General features: G+C 36.9%; 1 protein-coding gene across 4 annotated transcripts in view; it reads left to right on the top strand.

Moving 5' to 3' along the window:
• PHKA2 (phosphorylase kinase regulatory subunit alpha 2) overlaps window positions 1-18,623 on the top strand; it is a 1,461,438-nt gene that overhangs the window by 305,453 nt on the left and 1,137,362 nt on the right. For all 4 annotated transcript variants that reach the window (XM_044073068.1, XM_044073067.1, XM_044073065.1 and 1 more), the window contains exon 5: window positions 14,564-14,611. In XM_044073068.1, the coding sequence (XP_043929003.1) occupies window positions 14,564-14,611 (48 nt within the window). The remainder of the gene's footprint in view (window positions 1-14,563; window positions 14,612-18,623) is intronic.

Genomic DNA, 18,623 nt, shown 5'->3' with positions numbered 1-18,623 from the left:
TTGCTCAATGAGATTGTTGGTAACCGTAATGTGCTTATTATGGAGCCTGATGAGGGTGGGGGAATTGTTATTATGCAGAGTATTATTTATTCTAGTAACATGTTCAGTCTTCTGAATAATGAACAGCAGTACATTAATATTTCAAAGAATGAGATATACATAGCCTATAGCAAGATTGCTATCTATTTGCATGATTTCATTTTGGAGGGTAGATTACGAATCTGGTATTCACAACTATCTAACGTGTACTATCCTATGGTGCAAAATATTTTTGGCATACCCAAACTATAAAAAATACCCTTGATCCACCCTTACATCCTATAACCCACCAAAACCTTATTCCAAAACCCATGTACTGGCTCTGTATGTTTACATTAAAGAGCTAAAGTCGCCTTACAACTATATTTTAATGGACTCATCAAACTTTTTAAGTAACATAAAGCAAAACCTTTTCATGAGGAGTGGTATTTTGTTACTGTAGATATTAAGGACAAGTTTTGCTGCATCCCACATGATGTGGGACTGAAATGGTTTTGTGATTTTGTGAGTAAGCATAGTGGTTTTGACAACAGTAAAGTAACTATGATTTGTGATTTCACTGAATAGTAGTATAGCTATGGGCAGCACTTGTACCCTTCTCTATGCAGACATCGTTGTGCGTTTTTGGAAAATAGTAGTGTAGCTATGGGCGCCACTTGTGCCCTTCTCTATGCAGACATCGTTGTGCATTTTTGGGAGATGGAGAATGACGGCTGTTCTCTTATCTTGCATAAGGTTCAGAATCACTTCTCTCTGGATAGATCACTATTCACTCAAATGATATGGTATGTGCTATATCAACAATCAAGGTGCAACTACTAGGTCTTAGCCCCTTTTCAGAATGGCCATCAATGTTTGGCAATGGGCAATTGATTAACATCATTTTCTAACTGCAAGGCATATTTCAGGGACAGTCTGCTTTCTAGCAGGCTCAGCAGATACATTTTAATGCCTTATCAATGGTCCCTCTGTCTATCAGTGACTCAGCAGGTATTCATTCACTGGAACCAGTCATGCTGTGATCTGTTTATGTTGCCTTTCATCACCAAATACAGCAGCTATTTCACCCTGATTTCTCCTATGGATTAGTCACCACAAGTTGCCATCAAGTCTGACAGGTCACCCCCCCCCCCCCCGAGGGTTTATGCCTTTCCTCCATTTCCCCTCATTTTGAAGTTTCTACAGAAAACTACAACATGTAAATCTGTAATAATTTTTATTGTTCTCACTCACTTAAGCATATCTGGTTTCCCCTAGTCAATACTAGTGTAGAAGTCCATATAGCTTCTACATCCAGCTTCAGATGTCCTTTCTCATCCATCCAGTCAAACTCACCTAGACCTCTACAACCTCAGTTTAACCGCATGGTTTCTCCATTTTCCATAATGGCCAAAATCCTTCATTGCCCCAAATAGTGGTACATTGTATTGTCTGCTTCTCAAAATCAATCTATCCGTAAACTCTATGGGAGTAAATGAAAATGCTTCTGTGTGTGTTCCATAGTACAAGGCTTAAACCCTTTTACTTCCTTCATCCCAGAAGTTTTACAATTTCTTTCAAATGTTTACAAGGCAGGCTCTATTTACTCTACCATTAAGGTACAATTGGTATCCATCTCATTCTGGAGTCCAAAACTGTTTCCTGGCTTCACACAGACTTTGTAAGATATTTCTCAGAGGTTTATTTCCTCTGCATACTCCCTTAAAAGATCTCACTCCTCCATGGGACCTCAGTTTTGTCATAGAAGCTATCTAACAAAAATGTCCTTTCAGCCAGCATCTTCTATGGATTTTCTTTTTATCTGTAAAACTCTTTTATTGCAGTCCCATCAGCCAGGTGGATTTCGGAACTACACACACATTGTGATCTACTCTGCCATAACTAGTATTTCATTTGGAATGGTTCTCCCTGAGAAGCAACTCATTTTTTATTCCAAAAGTAGCATCAGAAATTAATCCAAATCAACCAGTCCACCTGTGATGCCCCTCCTCTGGGCCAGTAAGCAAGGAGCCTCTATCCTCACCACTGCCACTGGTGAGGAACATTCACTTGGAGCAAAGATAGATATACACAGAATTTCCAAATGCAGCTGTCTGCACCAAGCACAGTTTCCCTTAACAGCACACAGGGAACACACTCCCGTCCTGGGGCTGGGTTTCTCTCTCTGTCACCAGGTCCCACATAAGACTCCTCACTGACACAGCTGTAGAGTTGAGTCCTCAGTCGACCCACTGGCACAGCTGTAGAATTTTGTCCTCACTTGTGTTCCAAGTCAAGTCCTCCACCAGCCTTTCTGTGAAACCAGTGCTCTGTGTCCCTGCTCCAAGTAGCTGACACATACACACTCTTTGAGATTTGATTTTCACGCATACACTTGGGAAAGGCTGGCATAGATTTACCAGCTATGCCCCCTCTGCCCAGACTATAAGGTATATTCTGCCACCAGAACACTCCAAAGCCAGGTATTCTAAGGCTCTTACAAGGGTACCCAATTATACTGAGTAAAATTAATACTAATACAAATGGTAATATTTGACCAATACAGCAAGGCTTTCAGGAGTGGCCATAGTGTCACCAAATAAATGTAAGTACTCTCAAAGGTTAAAATATTCTCTTATTCTCTAAAAGACAAGCTACAATGAACATTTTAAATATATTTAATAATAAATAGTAAAATAACATGAAAACACTAAATATCTATTTACAATAAACACCAGAGTTTCAGTCACAGGAAATATTACAAATAACACTGATGGAAAGATTCACACAGATACAGAAAAACAATACTTCACTAATCTCACTATCTTTTCTTGAATGATCTAAAGAATTACTGTCCCCTAGTTCACTTGCTAGAGCAAGGTAAGATGTTGTAGTTGAACGGTCTTTCTTTGTCAGGTTTCAGAAACAGACATCATTTTAGTGCTGGCTTGCAGAATGGCATCTAACTCACACATGGTCATCTGACGTCTGGTTCCTACACTAGCCCCTTTACTAGAAACTGAGCCAGAATCTTGCACATATGTGTTACCATACACACTCACAGAGATTTGCTAAGATGTGCTATAGCAGCTAGAAGCTATAAAACCATTTCAAAAACTCCCACCCTTCCAGGCTAGCAATTAGTTCACCCCTAAGGACAATACAGTAGGATTTCTAGTCCTGGTTTTTACAGACATTTTGTCTCTAGCTGCAATCAGAACTGTAAGATACAATTTGTATGGCCTAAACCAGGTAAATGAATTTCAGATTATTTTTCAAAGTTAGCTGGACTGACATTAATCTCTTATCTTCCAGTATGATCTGTTGCAATATAGTCATTTCAACAGTTACAATACAGTCTGACATACAGGCATATTTCTTTTCTGTCCAGCAGGATCCACTGTTGGTACCGTCTTAACACAAGCAGCTTTACAAATACATTTTCAACACAAACACCTGTTCAAATCAGTTTGATGTACAAATGACATGCAATTCTTTACAAAACTCCAGCTAGTTATGCTGGCATATGTTACACATCGACTGCCCTACTTCTCTTAGCTTAACTGGCAATACATTACATCCTGTCAGTATTCTTCCCTAAGTATGCCAACAAAATAGAGTATTTGTTACATATCCTGGACTTTCATAGATAACTCTAATTCTACCTCCACACAACCAAATCATTCAGGAAGGACATTCAATTATTTATTTGCCTTGCCCCAAACAAAATATGCAAGAAAATTTCTAAGCAAACATTGTACAGATAGTTTTCTGATTGTATCAACTTTGTTTACTCTTCCAGAAGTACACCTTATTCTCTAAAGAAAGAACTCATAATATCATATCTTACATTTGGAGCATTTTTCCCCAGGAATCTGCTGAAAATTAGCTCATTCCAAGTCAGACTTTCCCAGTAAACAAATGTTAAATAAATAAATATCTGTCGCAATGTCTTTTATAGAAATTCCTCTGTGAATGAAATGTGTATCACAGAAGCATGATCTACATTGCATATATTTACCAAACATTATAAATGGGATGTCATATCTATATCTAGAGCTTTCTCTGGAGCTTCAGTTATGAAAGATATCCTGCCATGATGCCACCTGAAAAAAGTGGTAGCTTGAGATTCTTCCACAACAGTTCATACAGATAAATGAAACAGGATATGGAAGTTATGTATTTACCATAACACTGGATCCTTTTCACCAGAGTCCATCCAAAACAATATCCCTCCTTCCTTCCTCCTAACAAACTGTCACCTCATTTCAAGTGACCTATAGACTAATCTGTAGCCTTCTTCTGTATGTCTGTTGTTTATTTTTAATTGAGTAAATGTATCAGAAGTGTTTGATTAAATGACTTTACTGAGTTGTGCAGAAGACACATGGAATCATAAGGAATCAAATCCAGTACTACAGCCCGTCCCTCACTCTTTCAAAGAAAAATTTGGATAAATAGATGGGGAACCATAAATTCACCCTGGGATACTTCACATGTCCCTTATGGACAGAGGCAGTCTGTAAAATGACTCAGGGCTCCAACATCCAAAGACCCCCTATCCTGATACTACCCCATTCAATATCTGGGGATTTAAGATGTAATATTGTTGGATCCTGGGTATTATTCGTTTGACTTGGAAAGGCTGTTGTGCCACTACCCTGGTAATCACCTAGGAAGGTTATATTCTAAGTCCCCTGTACTAAACTGCCAGACTAGCCGATTTCCATGGGGAAGAATAAGCCACTTTTTCCTGCCAAATGAATCTCAAAATATAGTTAAAGTAGCAAACAGACACCAACTGTACCACAGCTAGAAAGTTGATTATAAAACAGGTAAGCGCTTTCAGGGATGTGCTCCTTTATCAGACAACTCACAAAAACAATTCATTCCTTATATAGTAGAAGCACATTCTATCAATTAAGTCTTAAATATACAATGTTGAATACAAATACTTAAAAATGACTCACTCTAATATATCTAAAATATGCATATATCTGGTTCAAAACGTCATAAGTATTAAAACACATACGTATATAAGTCATAGTTAATGATAATATATTAAAACTGCTAAAACCATGTCACACTGCAAAAATTAAATAAACGTGAACTAAAACGTACAATGTAAATATAAACATATATATATATATATATATATATATATATATATATATATATATATATATATATATATATATATATATATATATATATATAGTGCACTAACACCATATAAAATATAATGTGTATGTGTATGAAAAGGCATATTGGAATATAGAAATATCAATGTAAGTATAAATATGAGTGCATGTATGTATACAGATGTATAAAAAAAGACAAAAATATATTTAAATGTACATGTACATATGTAGATAAACAATGTGTATACACATAAGGAATACATAGACAACTTAGTATGTCATAATGTCAAAACTAAAATAGCAAGAAGTAAAATAAAATTAAACATTAAAATTCTAAAATCATAACAGTCAATGCTCAAGTGGACAAGCTTTCAAGAACTGTTTCAAGGACACCATATTGTTTAAACCTGGTTGTTTATCTGCACTAAACAACATAATCCATTTTTGTTCTGCAACCTCTGTCTCATTTGACAAATTGCCCCCTCTCAAGCTCTCTGGCAGGACTTGTAGAACCAGGAACTTAAAATTGTGATCTGGTCCCTTGTTCTTATTGTGCATGGCTGTAGCACTACTCTCTTTACAATTCTTGATGTTCCTGTAGTGTTCCAGTATTCTCTCTTTCAACCGCCTGTTAGTCTTACCTATGTAAAAACTAAAACATACTGTGCAATAGGCAAGATACACTACATTAGATGTTGTACAATCAGCATATTGGCTGCTATTAAAACTGAAACCCTTAAATGGGTGTACAAAGCTTCTACCACTGTGAATATATTTACAGGCTGTGCAATCTCTATATATGTAGGTGCCCAATCTATCGGATCTATTCTGGATGGTTGATGTATCATTCCTATAGCAAAGGTGACTTTAATGTTCTATTGTTCCTAAATGTAAAATTAGGTTTAGGCCCAATAATACCTTGTAGATCACTAATTGTGGAAAGAATGCCCCAATTCTTGGTAATAACATTACAAGCAGAATTAATATTGTTAGCAAATGTTAACGGCATCCTTAGGGTATTATCAGTAGCCCCTTGGGATATGGTTGGTCGTATTGTTGTTAATGGTTTGAGTATTTGATTCATTGCTCCCTTCTTCATAGAAATAGGGTCTACACCTTCCATTTCTATTACTCCAACCTTCGTTAATACATTTATCTATATCGTGTGCATTATATCCCCTCTCTAGAAATTCCATCTTCAATAGTTGTAAAGCACTAGCTAGTTCACTGTCATTGTTGAACAATCTCATAGTCCTGTAGACTTGACCCTTAGTGATATTCCGCTTGGTGTGGTTAGGATGCATACTTGTGCTATGCAGGTAGTTGTTTTTCCTAACAGGTTTCCTATATAGGCTGGTTAGTTTTGTTCTAACACTGAAGTGAACAAATGTATTTTCAAGAAGCCCAGTACATATGTTCCTCCCAGTAATGCTATAATAGACTCATTTATTGAAGTATGTGACAAACAGATTAGAGAGGTACTAAATGCTGGTATTTGTACTGAGACTTATTATAATTTAAGCAAATCTGAATACAAAGCCCTGGAAGAGTTGAAACTAATGAACTCCATTGAGATACGGCCTGCAGATAAGGGAGGTGGGATTGTTGTCCTAGATAAGGGACTATACCTTGAACAAATGTTTGAACTGTTAAATAATGATGTAACATATCAATCTGTATCGTGCATTGTTGTGAAAGGCATTATGGATAAGGTTTCCTTTTTGATTTTTGATCTGTTGATTACAGGGATGATTAATGAGCAATTATTTGACTATTTTACTGTGAGTAGTCCTACTATTCCTGAGGTATACGGGCTACCTAAGATTCATAAAAGTCTGTATATACCACCAATGCGTCCCATTGTATCTAGCAAAGGATGGGTGACAGAGCCCCTTTTTCCATTTTTGTTGAAAAAAAATCTACACCCATTACTGAAAAATTGTGATAGTGTGCTCAAAGACTCTAAAACATTCCTGGAAACTCTTAGATTGAAATGGGCTGACATTAATGGTGATAGCAGTTGTTTCTTTGTGACAATGGATGTAGAATCACTTTTCACTGTCATCCCCAATGAATGGGGCATAGACAATGTAAGGGAATTACTTAATAATGCAAATCACACTAGGGATAAATGTGAGTTGATCTGTGTATTGTTGGACATCATTTTGACCAACAATGTTTTCATTTTTCATAAGAACTATTGCCTACAGAAAGTTGGCATGGCTATGGGCACAACTTGTGCCAATAGCTACGCCAACCTTTCCCTTGTACAATGGGAACAAAATCATGTATTATCTAATGTTAAATACAGAAAGCATATTAGCTAGTACATTAGATTTGTGGATGACATTTTTTGTAATGAAATGGTACCAAGGCTGATCTAAATAAATTCTTTGCTTATTTGAACAATACTACTACGTTCCTTAGGTTTACATCTAAGTATTACCTACATGAGATTGATTTCTTGGATGCTAAGGTTAGGAAGGATGATTTAATTCGCATCAAAACCAGCCTATATAGGAAACCTGTTAGGAAAAACAACTACCTGCATTGTACAAGTATGCAACCTAACCACACCAAGCGGAATATCATTAAGGGTCAAGTCTACAGGACTATGAGATTGTTCAACAATGACAGTGAACTAGCTAGTGCTTTACAACTATTGAAGATGGAATTTCTAGAGAAGGGATATAATGCACACGATATAGATAAATGTATTAACGAAGGTTGGAGTAATAGAAATGGAAGGTGTAGATCCTATTTCTATAAAGAAGGGAGCAATGAATCAAATACTCAAACCATTAACAACAATACGACCAGCCATATCCAAGGGGTTACTGATAATACCCTAAGGATGCCACTAACATTTGCTAGCAATATTAATTCTGTTTGTAATGTTATTACCAAGAATTGGGGCATTCTTTCCACAATTAGTGATCTACAAGGTATTATTGGACCTAAACCTAATTTTACATTTAGGAATAATAGAACATTAAAGAGTCACCTTTGCTATAGGAAATGATACATCAACCATCCAGAATAGATCTGATAGATTGGGCACCTAGATATGCAGAGATTGCACAGCCTGTAAATATATTCACAGTGGTAGAAGCTTTGTACACCCATTTAAGGGTTTCAGTTTTAATAGCAGACAATATGCTGATTGTACAACATCTAATGTAGTGTATCTTGCCTATTGCACAGTATGTTTTAGTTTTTACATAGGTAAGACTAACAGGCGGTTGACTGAGAGAATACTGAAACACTACAGGGACATCAAGAATTGTAAAGAGAGTAGTGCTACAGCCATGCACAATAAGAACGAGGGACCAGATCACAATTTTAAGTTCCTGGTTCTACAAGTCCTGTTAGAGAGATTGAGAGGGGGCAATTTGTCAAATGACACAGAGGTTGCAGAACAAAAATGGATTATGTTGTTTAGTGCAGATAAACCACCAGGTTTAAACAATATGGTGTCCTTGAAACCGTTCTTAAAAGTTCATCCACTTAAGCATTGACTGTTATGATTTTGGAATTTTAATGTTTAATTTTATTTTACTTATTGCCATTTTAGTTTTGACATTGACACACTAAGTTGCCTATGCATTCCTTATGTGTATACACAGTTTATCTACATATTTACACATACATTTAAATATATTTGTCTTTTTTATACATCTGTATACATACATGCACACATATTTATACTTGCATAGATATTTCTGTATTCCAATATGCCTTTTCATACACATTATATTTTATATGGTGTTAGTGCACTACATATATATGTTTGTATTTACGTTGTACGTTTTAGTTCATGTTTATATAATTTTTGCACAGTGTGACATGGTTTTAGCAGTTTTAATATATTATCATTAACTATGACTTATTTACATAATGTGTTTTAACACTTATGAAGTTTTGAACCAGATATATGCATATTTTAGATATGTTAGAGTGAGAGTCATTTTTAAGTATTTGTAATTCAACATTGTATCTTTAAGACTTAATTGATTGCATGTGCTTCTACTATATAGGGAATGCATTGTTTTTGTGAGTTGTCTGATGAAGGGGCACATCCCTGAAAGCTCTTACCTGTTTTATAGTCAATTTCCTAGCTGTGGTACAGTTGGTGTCCGTTTGCTACTTTAGCTATATTTATTTTACACCAGCTGTTTTATTAGTTGACAGAGGATTTTTGTGTTTTGCAAATCTCAAAATATACTGGATGCATTTGCAAATCCTTTCCATAACTTTAGCACTTCTAGTAGAATAAAGGTAGGTTTAAGCAGTTAAGGGTGTGAGGGTCATTACAAAATGAAGTAAGAGAAGAAGGAGTTGTGAACAGAAGCTAAATAACGTTTATCACCCAGAGCCACCTGGATAGTAAACCCGCAAGCATGTAGCTGGATAGATTTATAGACCATGTAAGCAGAAAGGACGCATCACTTCCTACACTTAGTCCACTTTAGACATTTCTTTTCAAAGTTAAAAATAGGGCTGGCAATTGAATTTATTTAGAAGATTGCCAGTGAATGATTGGCTTCAACCATTTATCTGTCGTCTTTGCCACTTGTTTGGACTTCAGTCCTATTGTTTACATCAGAAAGATTATTGTATTTGATACATTAAAAGTATTACCCAATGTTGTTGTTGTGTCTTTCGGCTTTTCCTGGTTAGGGGTCGCCACAGTGGAACTCCGGTCCGCTAATGATTGGTAGTTGATTTTTACGTGCCGAGTTACCAGCCCTGACGCACAACCTTCAATGAAGATACGCGCATTCACACATGTCTCCACGCAGAAGACACTCTAGCTGATAATCGAATGGGACAGCATCTTACTGTGAGGCAACAACGCTACCGCAGCACCACAGTAAATATTTCAATGGCTAATGCAAATAAAATAGAGGATAAGGGACATCCCTGCTTAGTGCCTTTTGTTTATTTGAATAGATTCAGATGTAAAGGGACCTAATTTAATATACGCTACATTGTTTTGGTTTATATTTTTTATTAGAGAAATGAAAGAAGAGAAAAAGTGAAAATAATATAACACTTCAAACATATATTCCCAGTTAACAGAATCAAAAGCTTTTCTAATCACTAGTGCTTCTTTATTTCCCTTGTTCAAATATTCAGTAAGTGATAAAATCCTTTGGATGTTATCATAAGTATGTCTTTCGTATATGAAGCCTAATTGATCATCATTTATTATTTGCGTTAGTGGGACCTTTAAATCTATCTGCAAAGATGGACATAAAGATTTTATAATCCTTATTTAATAGTGATATGGGTCTATAAGTACTACCAAATTGAGGTTCTCTGTTGGCTTTTATCTATAGCTTCACCACAAATAACATTATTTCAAAATTAGATAACATGTTAGTTGTTTATAAGACTAGCATAAACCAAAGATACTGGAATTTTATATTCAAAGGCTGTTCTTTTAATTTCTCACATGACGAAAAACAAATTTATTATCCATCAAGCATACTTCATGGTCTCATTACTGGAGTATTTTTGCTTTGAAGTATCTTCACAGGGCATTTCTGACACCAGATAAGATAGTTAAAATCAATAATAGCTCCAATGTATCCTACTGGAGATGCACAGAGCATACTAAAGCTGATAGGGTACACACCTTTTATGATTGTCCTAAATTAAAGGGTTATTGGAACAACATAGATGATTTTCTCAAAGCATTATTTACGGATTCATTTTCATTGTCCAAATCATTAGTTCTTTTCAATGTGTACAAAGATTACTGTTTCAATAAGAATAATTCGGTACTTACATATTATCGCAACCACATTCCAGACTCACCAATTGTAGCACACGGTATCATTCTATGTATATCTGTTAAGTATAATCCATGTCACTATGGCCTCTGTAAATCTGTTTTAGCCAAAGTGATTATATTTCTTGATTATCACTCCGTGGAATACTTGTCATGGTGTAAGATTAAGACACGTTTCCCACCTGCTTGCTTAAAGAAGTCCACAGAAAGCCAAAAAATGGGTTGGAAGTTTGGAAATGCAATGAAGGAGGTGAGCTAATGAGTACATATTATTTTGGAGGAAGAAAGTTTATAAACAGATGAGAAGAAGTATGGGACAAAATGGAGTGTTGTTAAGGTACTGGGGATTCATTATAAGCAAATATATGGAATTAGACGTCCAAAACAAGGCTCAAACTTTTTTTTCGATGCTGAAAACAGAATCGTGCCATTTGATCAAGCCAAAGTTGTTCTAAAGAACATACATCTCAGCCTGTTAGTGCAAGGCATTTGAACAAAGCTTGAATATAATGGGATGGACAAAGGGCCCAAAATAGGGGCAGATTTAAAATATGGCTTTTATAAACTTAGAAAGTTACTACCACAACAGGATTTGTGTTCGCAAGCATTATCTGAAGGATATGGAAAAATGTATTTTGTTATTTAGTAAAGTCTATCCTCACTGATATGTCATAAATCCACAAATGTTATGATGAAGAATCCAAAATTATGACACCCAAATCTTGACAATTGAGAGATATGTGCAAGACAGTTTGAGTACATTTATCGTTACGACTATGGCTTGGAAAAGAACCACTTCTCCTCTTCAGAATGTGGTTGCGATAATACGCAAGTACCAATAATTCATATTTACTATGGTCAGTACTTGCTATTGCCAGAAAGTCCATCACCAGAAGATGGAAAATTAACTGCCCACCTACTGTTGAGGATTTCTTGTCTTTAGTTAAAGACCTGGCATTCAAAGAAACTAAGACCAAAGAACTTAGACTCTGTCGAAAGGCATTTGTTAATAATCCTTGGATAAAAGTTTTATCACTTATTGCGACTTTACAAATGGACTGTAACTCTTTCTGAATTGATACTTACACTACAGAACTTGTGTGTTTCACATGTGATCTGCAGTTCTGCTTCAAGCCTATGTACTTATTGTAAATAGTTTTAATTTGTTTGTTAATATTTTGTCTTAGAATGAGAATAGTGCTGTCATTTGTTATCTCTTATTTTTCATGGGAAATGTCATAAAATATGTGAATAAAAAAAAGTATTACCCAATAAAGTGTTTGTGGACACTATATGTGGAATCAGACTGTGCCAGCATGGTCCATCTGGGAAATGAGAACAATGTGGAACATTGTCATAAGGGCCAGTATTTCATCTTGGCCACATAAAGGCACAGTAGAGAATCCAGTGCAGTACAAAGAAGCCCTCCATGGTTGACACTTAACAAACTGTGTAACTTAAGGACAGGGCTTCTGGTTTGATCCCTTGATCCCTCTGATTCTTCCAACTCGAGTTAATAAACTAACTGAAGCCACTACGAAGCCGTTCTTTTAGAAGACATTTATTCTGTTATGTGGAAGAAATTCTGTTTTGAGGCCGCTAGCTATCCTGTATGATACTGTTTAGTAAGCAATACATGTCATTTTTGACTTGCTTCCAAGTATCTGAATGATTTAGGTCTCTATTATTCCACAGTCAAAGAATATGGTGCAGGCCTACCAGACTATCATGCTGTTATAGAGGACAAAACTGTGTCCTGAAACCAACTCCTTAAGCAGTTCTCTCAGGGTTTTCTACATCTTTGTCCTCCTACGAAGAATGCTCCTCTCCCTTGAGAGTTGAAGGGTATGAAAAATAGGCTTACCCATCCCTCATTTGATGCTGCATATTTCATCTGTTTTGCAGTTCATCTTTATTTATTTATTTATTTATTTATTTATTTATTTATTTATTTATTTATTTTGTCTTGGTGGACATCACATTTGCTTGTAGGATCAAACAACTTCAGGCCCTTGGTTTTAGAGAATCACATTTGCCCTTTCCAAAGCATTTGAAGGCTGTTAGCACTAGCCCACATTTCCTACCAGAACTGTGGAACCGTTGTCCTTATACCAGTCCCTTCATCACTCCATTTTATTTCCAGGGGTGTAGACCACAGGACAAAGACCACTTCACAGCCTGGATGTGTACCCACAGTTCAGGTTTTTCTTCAAGGGCTCATGAGTGCTGAAACATAGGGTTTAGGATAATCCGTTTATATCACGTTATCGAAAGATGAAAATAGCAAACGCTATTTCATCGGCCCCAAAACATCTAAACATGAAAATATCGAACAATCAAAACAGCAAATTTTTTCCCGTGGAAAAAATTTGCTGCTTCGAAACAAATGCACACAACACAAGCACATCAAACAAACAGCAACCATACACATATGCTTCAATTCTTACATCTAGCGCTACACTAAACATACACTACTATCTACCCACTTTCCTTAACCCTAATCCTAAGGTCCGTCACTATCGCACACTCACCTAACCCGCGCCCTAACCCTAACTCACTTAAACCACTCCTAACCCTAAAGTCTGTCACTATCGCACAGACGCCTAACCCACGCCCTAACCCTAACTCACTTAAGCCGCCCCTAACCCTAATGTGCAAACAATCGCACACTTACCTGAACCCAACCCGTAACTTTCCACCACAGCGCTAAGAATAGCGAAGCCAACCAAATTTTTTCCCGAGGAAACTCTGTTCTGCAGCTTCGCTATTCTTAGCATTCGCTGAATAGTGTTCGATATCAGAGCATTCGAAGTTTTAATACTTTGATGTTCTGATATAGACCCAGCATAATGGTTAAGGTCTTCACCTCATAGACACAAAGTACAGGGTTTGATTCTGATCTAGGGTTATTGGCCATGCTTAAAATGGTCCTTCAGGGCAGCTAGCCTAGTATTTGCATATGTCTGTTACTTAGTAAACCAAAATTGGTAACCATGCAATTTTCTACCACTAGGTGGTTCACTACCCATCAGGAAATGTTACTTTCAAAAGTCAGTCCACCAGGTGTATGCTTTCTTAAGAAATGTCTCTATGCAGACATTTGTGTCTGAAATGTCCCCCATCTAGACATGTGTCATGTCTGCTTAGCCACAAGTTTGCACTGCAGCTTATCTGAATATTTCTTGGGCCATGTGTTTAGCAGTTTGGTCTACCTAGGCATATTCATGTTACAGGATTCATCATTCTGTACTTTGGGAGACACAGGGGTAAATGTGCTTTCTATTTCTGGCACATGTAACATTGTGCACTGAGTGTCACTGACAGAAGCATATACATGCCCCAGAGTAAATGAAAAAAAGAAAAAAAATACAGAAGCATATACATGCCCCAGAGTAAATGAAAAAAAGAAAAAAAATAGTTTAACTGAAGGTAGCAGAAGTGGATATTCCAAGTGTTCACGCACCTAGAAGGATTCACTTGTAAATGAGTAGATGGTTGCTATTTTTTCAAGCAGTAATGTAAAACAAACTGTAATAAATGATTTTACCATGCAGTTTTAATCTCTCAGTGCTAGAGTGACTTAGAAATGTTTTGTTTCTTGTTGCAGAGCGTTGTGAAACTAATGAGAGGATTGCTACAGTGTATGATGAGACAGGTATTTATCTCATTTTTCCTTTGTCTGTACAAGTATGTATTTCTGACTTTTATAAAGACAACAATGAAACTTTTAAAAACAGGCTGACCAAATGAAATGCAGATAACACCAGACATTCATGTAGCCGTGCATTCTATCCACACAATTAAATAAATAATAAAAAAAAAAAAATCCCCACTATTCTGTTTTAATCCAGACTTGGCTGTAGAATGTTTCAATAATATTTGCATTTATCTGCTTGGTTCAGTGTTCTCCTTTAGGGTTTCCAACATCTCCCATAAGGCAGTGATGTACCATTAAACGTACAGGTACATACATAATGGGGGACAGTCTGTACAGCTCTAGACATTTGTAAACCATGAAGAAAAGCTGGCCTAGTTCTGTCAGGTAAACAATTTAAATTCTGAGCTGGCTGACAAAATATCTGAAAGCATAACTGTATGAAGGAGGTGTACATAATACTGTACAGTATGATGTTTGTCATTCTCACAGTTGCAGTAACCTATGGCAGGTGTCCTGCTAAGGACACAGCAACTAATCAGCTTGCCAGAGCTCTAACACCCCTCTCTCTCTGGCAACTCATAGGCTGCACCCTTTTGGGAAGGAAATATATCAGCAAACAGAGTGAGGTAAATCTTCAGGATTTTAGTGCTGCCTAAATGAGAAGCATCTCTCTAGTTCCAGAGAAAGAGTCAAAAGCTTCTTGTTTAACAGATGAGACCCATTTTTGGGGACCCCTTGCTGTCATAAATATTTTAATTGAATATTTCTTAATTATTTCTGATCTACCTTAATATAAAAAAGAACAGCTATTTGTGGTGTAAGAATACCAGTTTCTGTCAGGATTTGTGTGTTCTTTTGCTTTGTTTACTTGACTCATTTTTCAATTTTGTATGGAAACCTCTGACTTTATAAAAAAAAAAAAACATTATGTACTTGAGCTGTGCTTTTACAGTGTGAATGTATGTTTTACCCACATTATTGTTTTTAACAGAATTAAAATGTTTACTCATTTCTGAGGAAATAAATGTTATGTGATATTTCTTTGTAAAAATGTAGTGTCATGATACAATTTTCACTGTGCTGCTTGTGCTTACTAGTTTGGGGAAGGAAAGTGTTGTTGATGCTTACTAGTAAATACTTACCTTATCTCAGTGTTACTGATCTTACTGTGTTGTTAATCAGGTTTCCTGTCTGGCTGCATCATGGATAAAATTTCCAGTCCTGCTTCTTCCAATCTGCTTGAAATTAAAATGAAAAAAAAAAATTGCCTCAGCCTATGGTTAGTTTCTCTGGTGTGGCCAAAGATGGTTCACCAGACCACTTACCTATTGCCTCGACTTCCTCAGGTATAGCTATAATGTTCACTGGGGACTGAGGGATAGTTATATCCCCAGCAGCTGTTGTAGTGTTCATTATAGGTATGAGAAGACCCAAGCACTTTAGGTACAGGAGTTGTTTGGGGAAAGAGACCTTATGCCAAAGACAGTCAGCTGTCTCATGATTCTTTTTTCTAGGAATATTCCTACTGTGAGAATAAATAAAAATGATTTATAAGGTTCATGATCAGGTTGTTTCTGTAGTGTGTTTTTGTGTGTGTATATATAGGAAAAAAATCGATGACCTGGCCATTTGCGTTAGTGGGTTTTCGCAATTTGAGGTTCGGTCTTGCCATATTCACTGGAAAAAGCTTTCAGCAAGATAATATAGACCCTTGTATATGTATGTGTATATATATATATATATATATATATATATATATATATATATATATATGTGTAATATATATATATATATATATATATATATATATATATATATATATATATGTGTGTGTGTGTGTGTGTGTGTGTATATATCTATATATATATATATATATATATATATATATATATATATATATATATATACGGGTCTACTTTAAAAGCCTGTGACGCTACTTAGCCACACAAAAATCACCGACGCCAGATAACCGACAACGCACAAAACCGACAACGCAAAACACCGAACACCATAACACCGACACACCGAACGTAAACAACACACCACACTACATAACATACCCACTAGCCCTAACCCAAACCCTAACCCTAAGGTCCGACACTATTGCACACTCACCCTACCTGCACCCTAACTCACTTAACCCACCCCTAACCCCAAGGTCCGACACTATCGCACACTTCACCTACCTGCAACTTCACCTACCTGCACCCTAACCCTAACTCACGTAACCCGTCCCTAAACTACAGTCCCTCACTATCACACATTTACCTTACACGAACCCTAACTCCGACACTTCACCTTTCCCACAGCCTAACCCGAAATCCCACAATATCGCACACTTACCTCACCGCTCCTAACGCCGTCACTGTCGCACACTTACCGAGTCGCGATCGCACATTACCCTTGTCGGTCTTTCCGCTGTTGGCAAATCACCCTGTCGGTAAACTTACCTGTCGGTCATTTGGTCTTCGTTTTCCGCGTGTCGGGGAATCGTCGGTTCGGTCTTTAGAAGTAGACCCATATATACATATACAATATCTTTGGCCAAGAGTGTTTTGAAGCTAGTCAATCCTGGGAGCTGTTTGCTTTTTCACTGTTCTAGTGAGGATATTGCAAGAGAGCAGTACATGTTTTCAGAGGATGAAGAGTCTGACCAGGATGGGGTTGATTCTCCTCAGGAATCCATCACTCAGAATTTTGACACTTGAGATCCTAGACAAGTTTTTTTTTTACTTTGCTTGAGACTGTTGCTATAGACCTGGGCAGCCAAGTGCTCCGGATTGTGTGGAATGCTCCACATTAAACATCAGCTTAGCCGACAGTTCCGCTGCTCCGCATTGAACAGTGCCGGCTCTGCTTTTCAGTTTTTTGATTGGCTTGTATAACGCACTAGAGTATATGAACCAATCAAGTCACTGCTACCAAGGCAAAGGAAGCTATTGAGGGTAAAGAAAATTTGGCCAGTCACGTGCCGGTACTAGTTTTTGTGCCACTGCAATACTTGCAGGTTGCACAGGGAGATCATAGTTTTGATTTTCCATTCAAGTGAAAGTAAAGGCAGACACATTAGTGTTTTAAAACTATACCATGGCAACTGGTGCAGAGTAGATATAAATGCGTAGTGTCATGACATGCTTAAGCTCTTTGAGTATGTAATTTAAAGTAACAGTAATCAAGGCCATGGCTATATGATGTGTCTATAGCTGGTTACCTTAGTGACTACTTAAGCTGTTAGCTGTAACTCTGTTAAATGCATCAGTGCATAAGTGTACAGTAGAAATGATTAACACTTAAAATATTTTGCATTATAGAAATGAAATTACCTTTGTTGTATATAACAGCCAACATAACTCTGTGGCTGCAGAGGAATTACAAAAACTCAGCTTCTGTTCTGCAACTATGCAAATGACAAAACAAAAATATTTATGGCAATACTGAGTGCATATTGCATTAAATATTTATGTCAGCAGAAAAAGAAAAGTTTTCTGTCTAACTTGCCCAGCTTGTACAGCTAATATCTTTGTACTGCCTTTCCTCCTACGTCACCATCCACCACAGGCCATCTTAAAGAATTCCAGTGTCTTGAAAATCCACTGCTCAATCAGGTTGTATTTATTGTTCTGTCTTTTAATGAAGACATGCTTTCTAATGCCTAGGATGAATTTTGTACAACTAGTCAGCTAGTTGTTCCCCCTCCTGTCTCCCCTGGCTTTTGTGTTAAGCTTTAAGCCAGTGTATCTTCAGAACCCATACCATCTCTCTCCGTCACCTATCCTCAGGTGATAAGAGCTCCATCTCCTCCAGCCTTTCCTCTTGTCAGCTGTCCTCTCTTCCCTTCATTGCCTTCATCTGTACACTCTCATTGAGCTTTAGCTCCCTCTCCTTGTGTAGGTGCCAGGAATGACCATGGCATTCCATTTAGGCCTATCAGCTGTCTAAAAATGAGTGGTAGAACCTTTTGATTTCTACAGTCCTTTATTATAAGGATGCAGTCCACCACCTTACTATG

Source organism: Protopterus annectens, chromosome 5.part1, assembly GCF_019279795.1.
Source record: "Protopterus annectens isolate FY-2018-M chromosome 5.part1, PAN1.0, whole genome shotgun sequence".
NCBI lineage: Eukaryota > Metazoa > Chordata > Ceratodontiformes > Protopteridae > Protopterus > Protopterus annectens.
The sequence above is the reverse complement of the archived record's forward strand: the minus strand, read 5'-3'. Positions and strand labels throughout refer to the sequence as shown.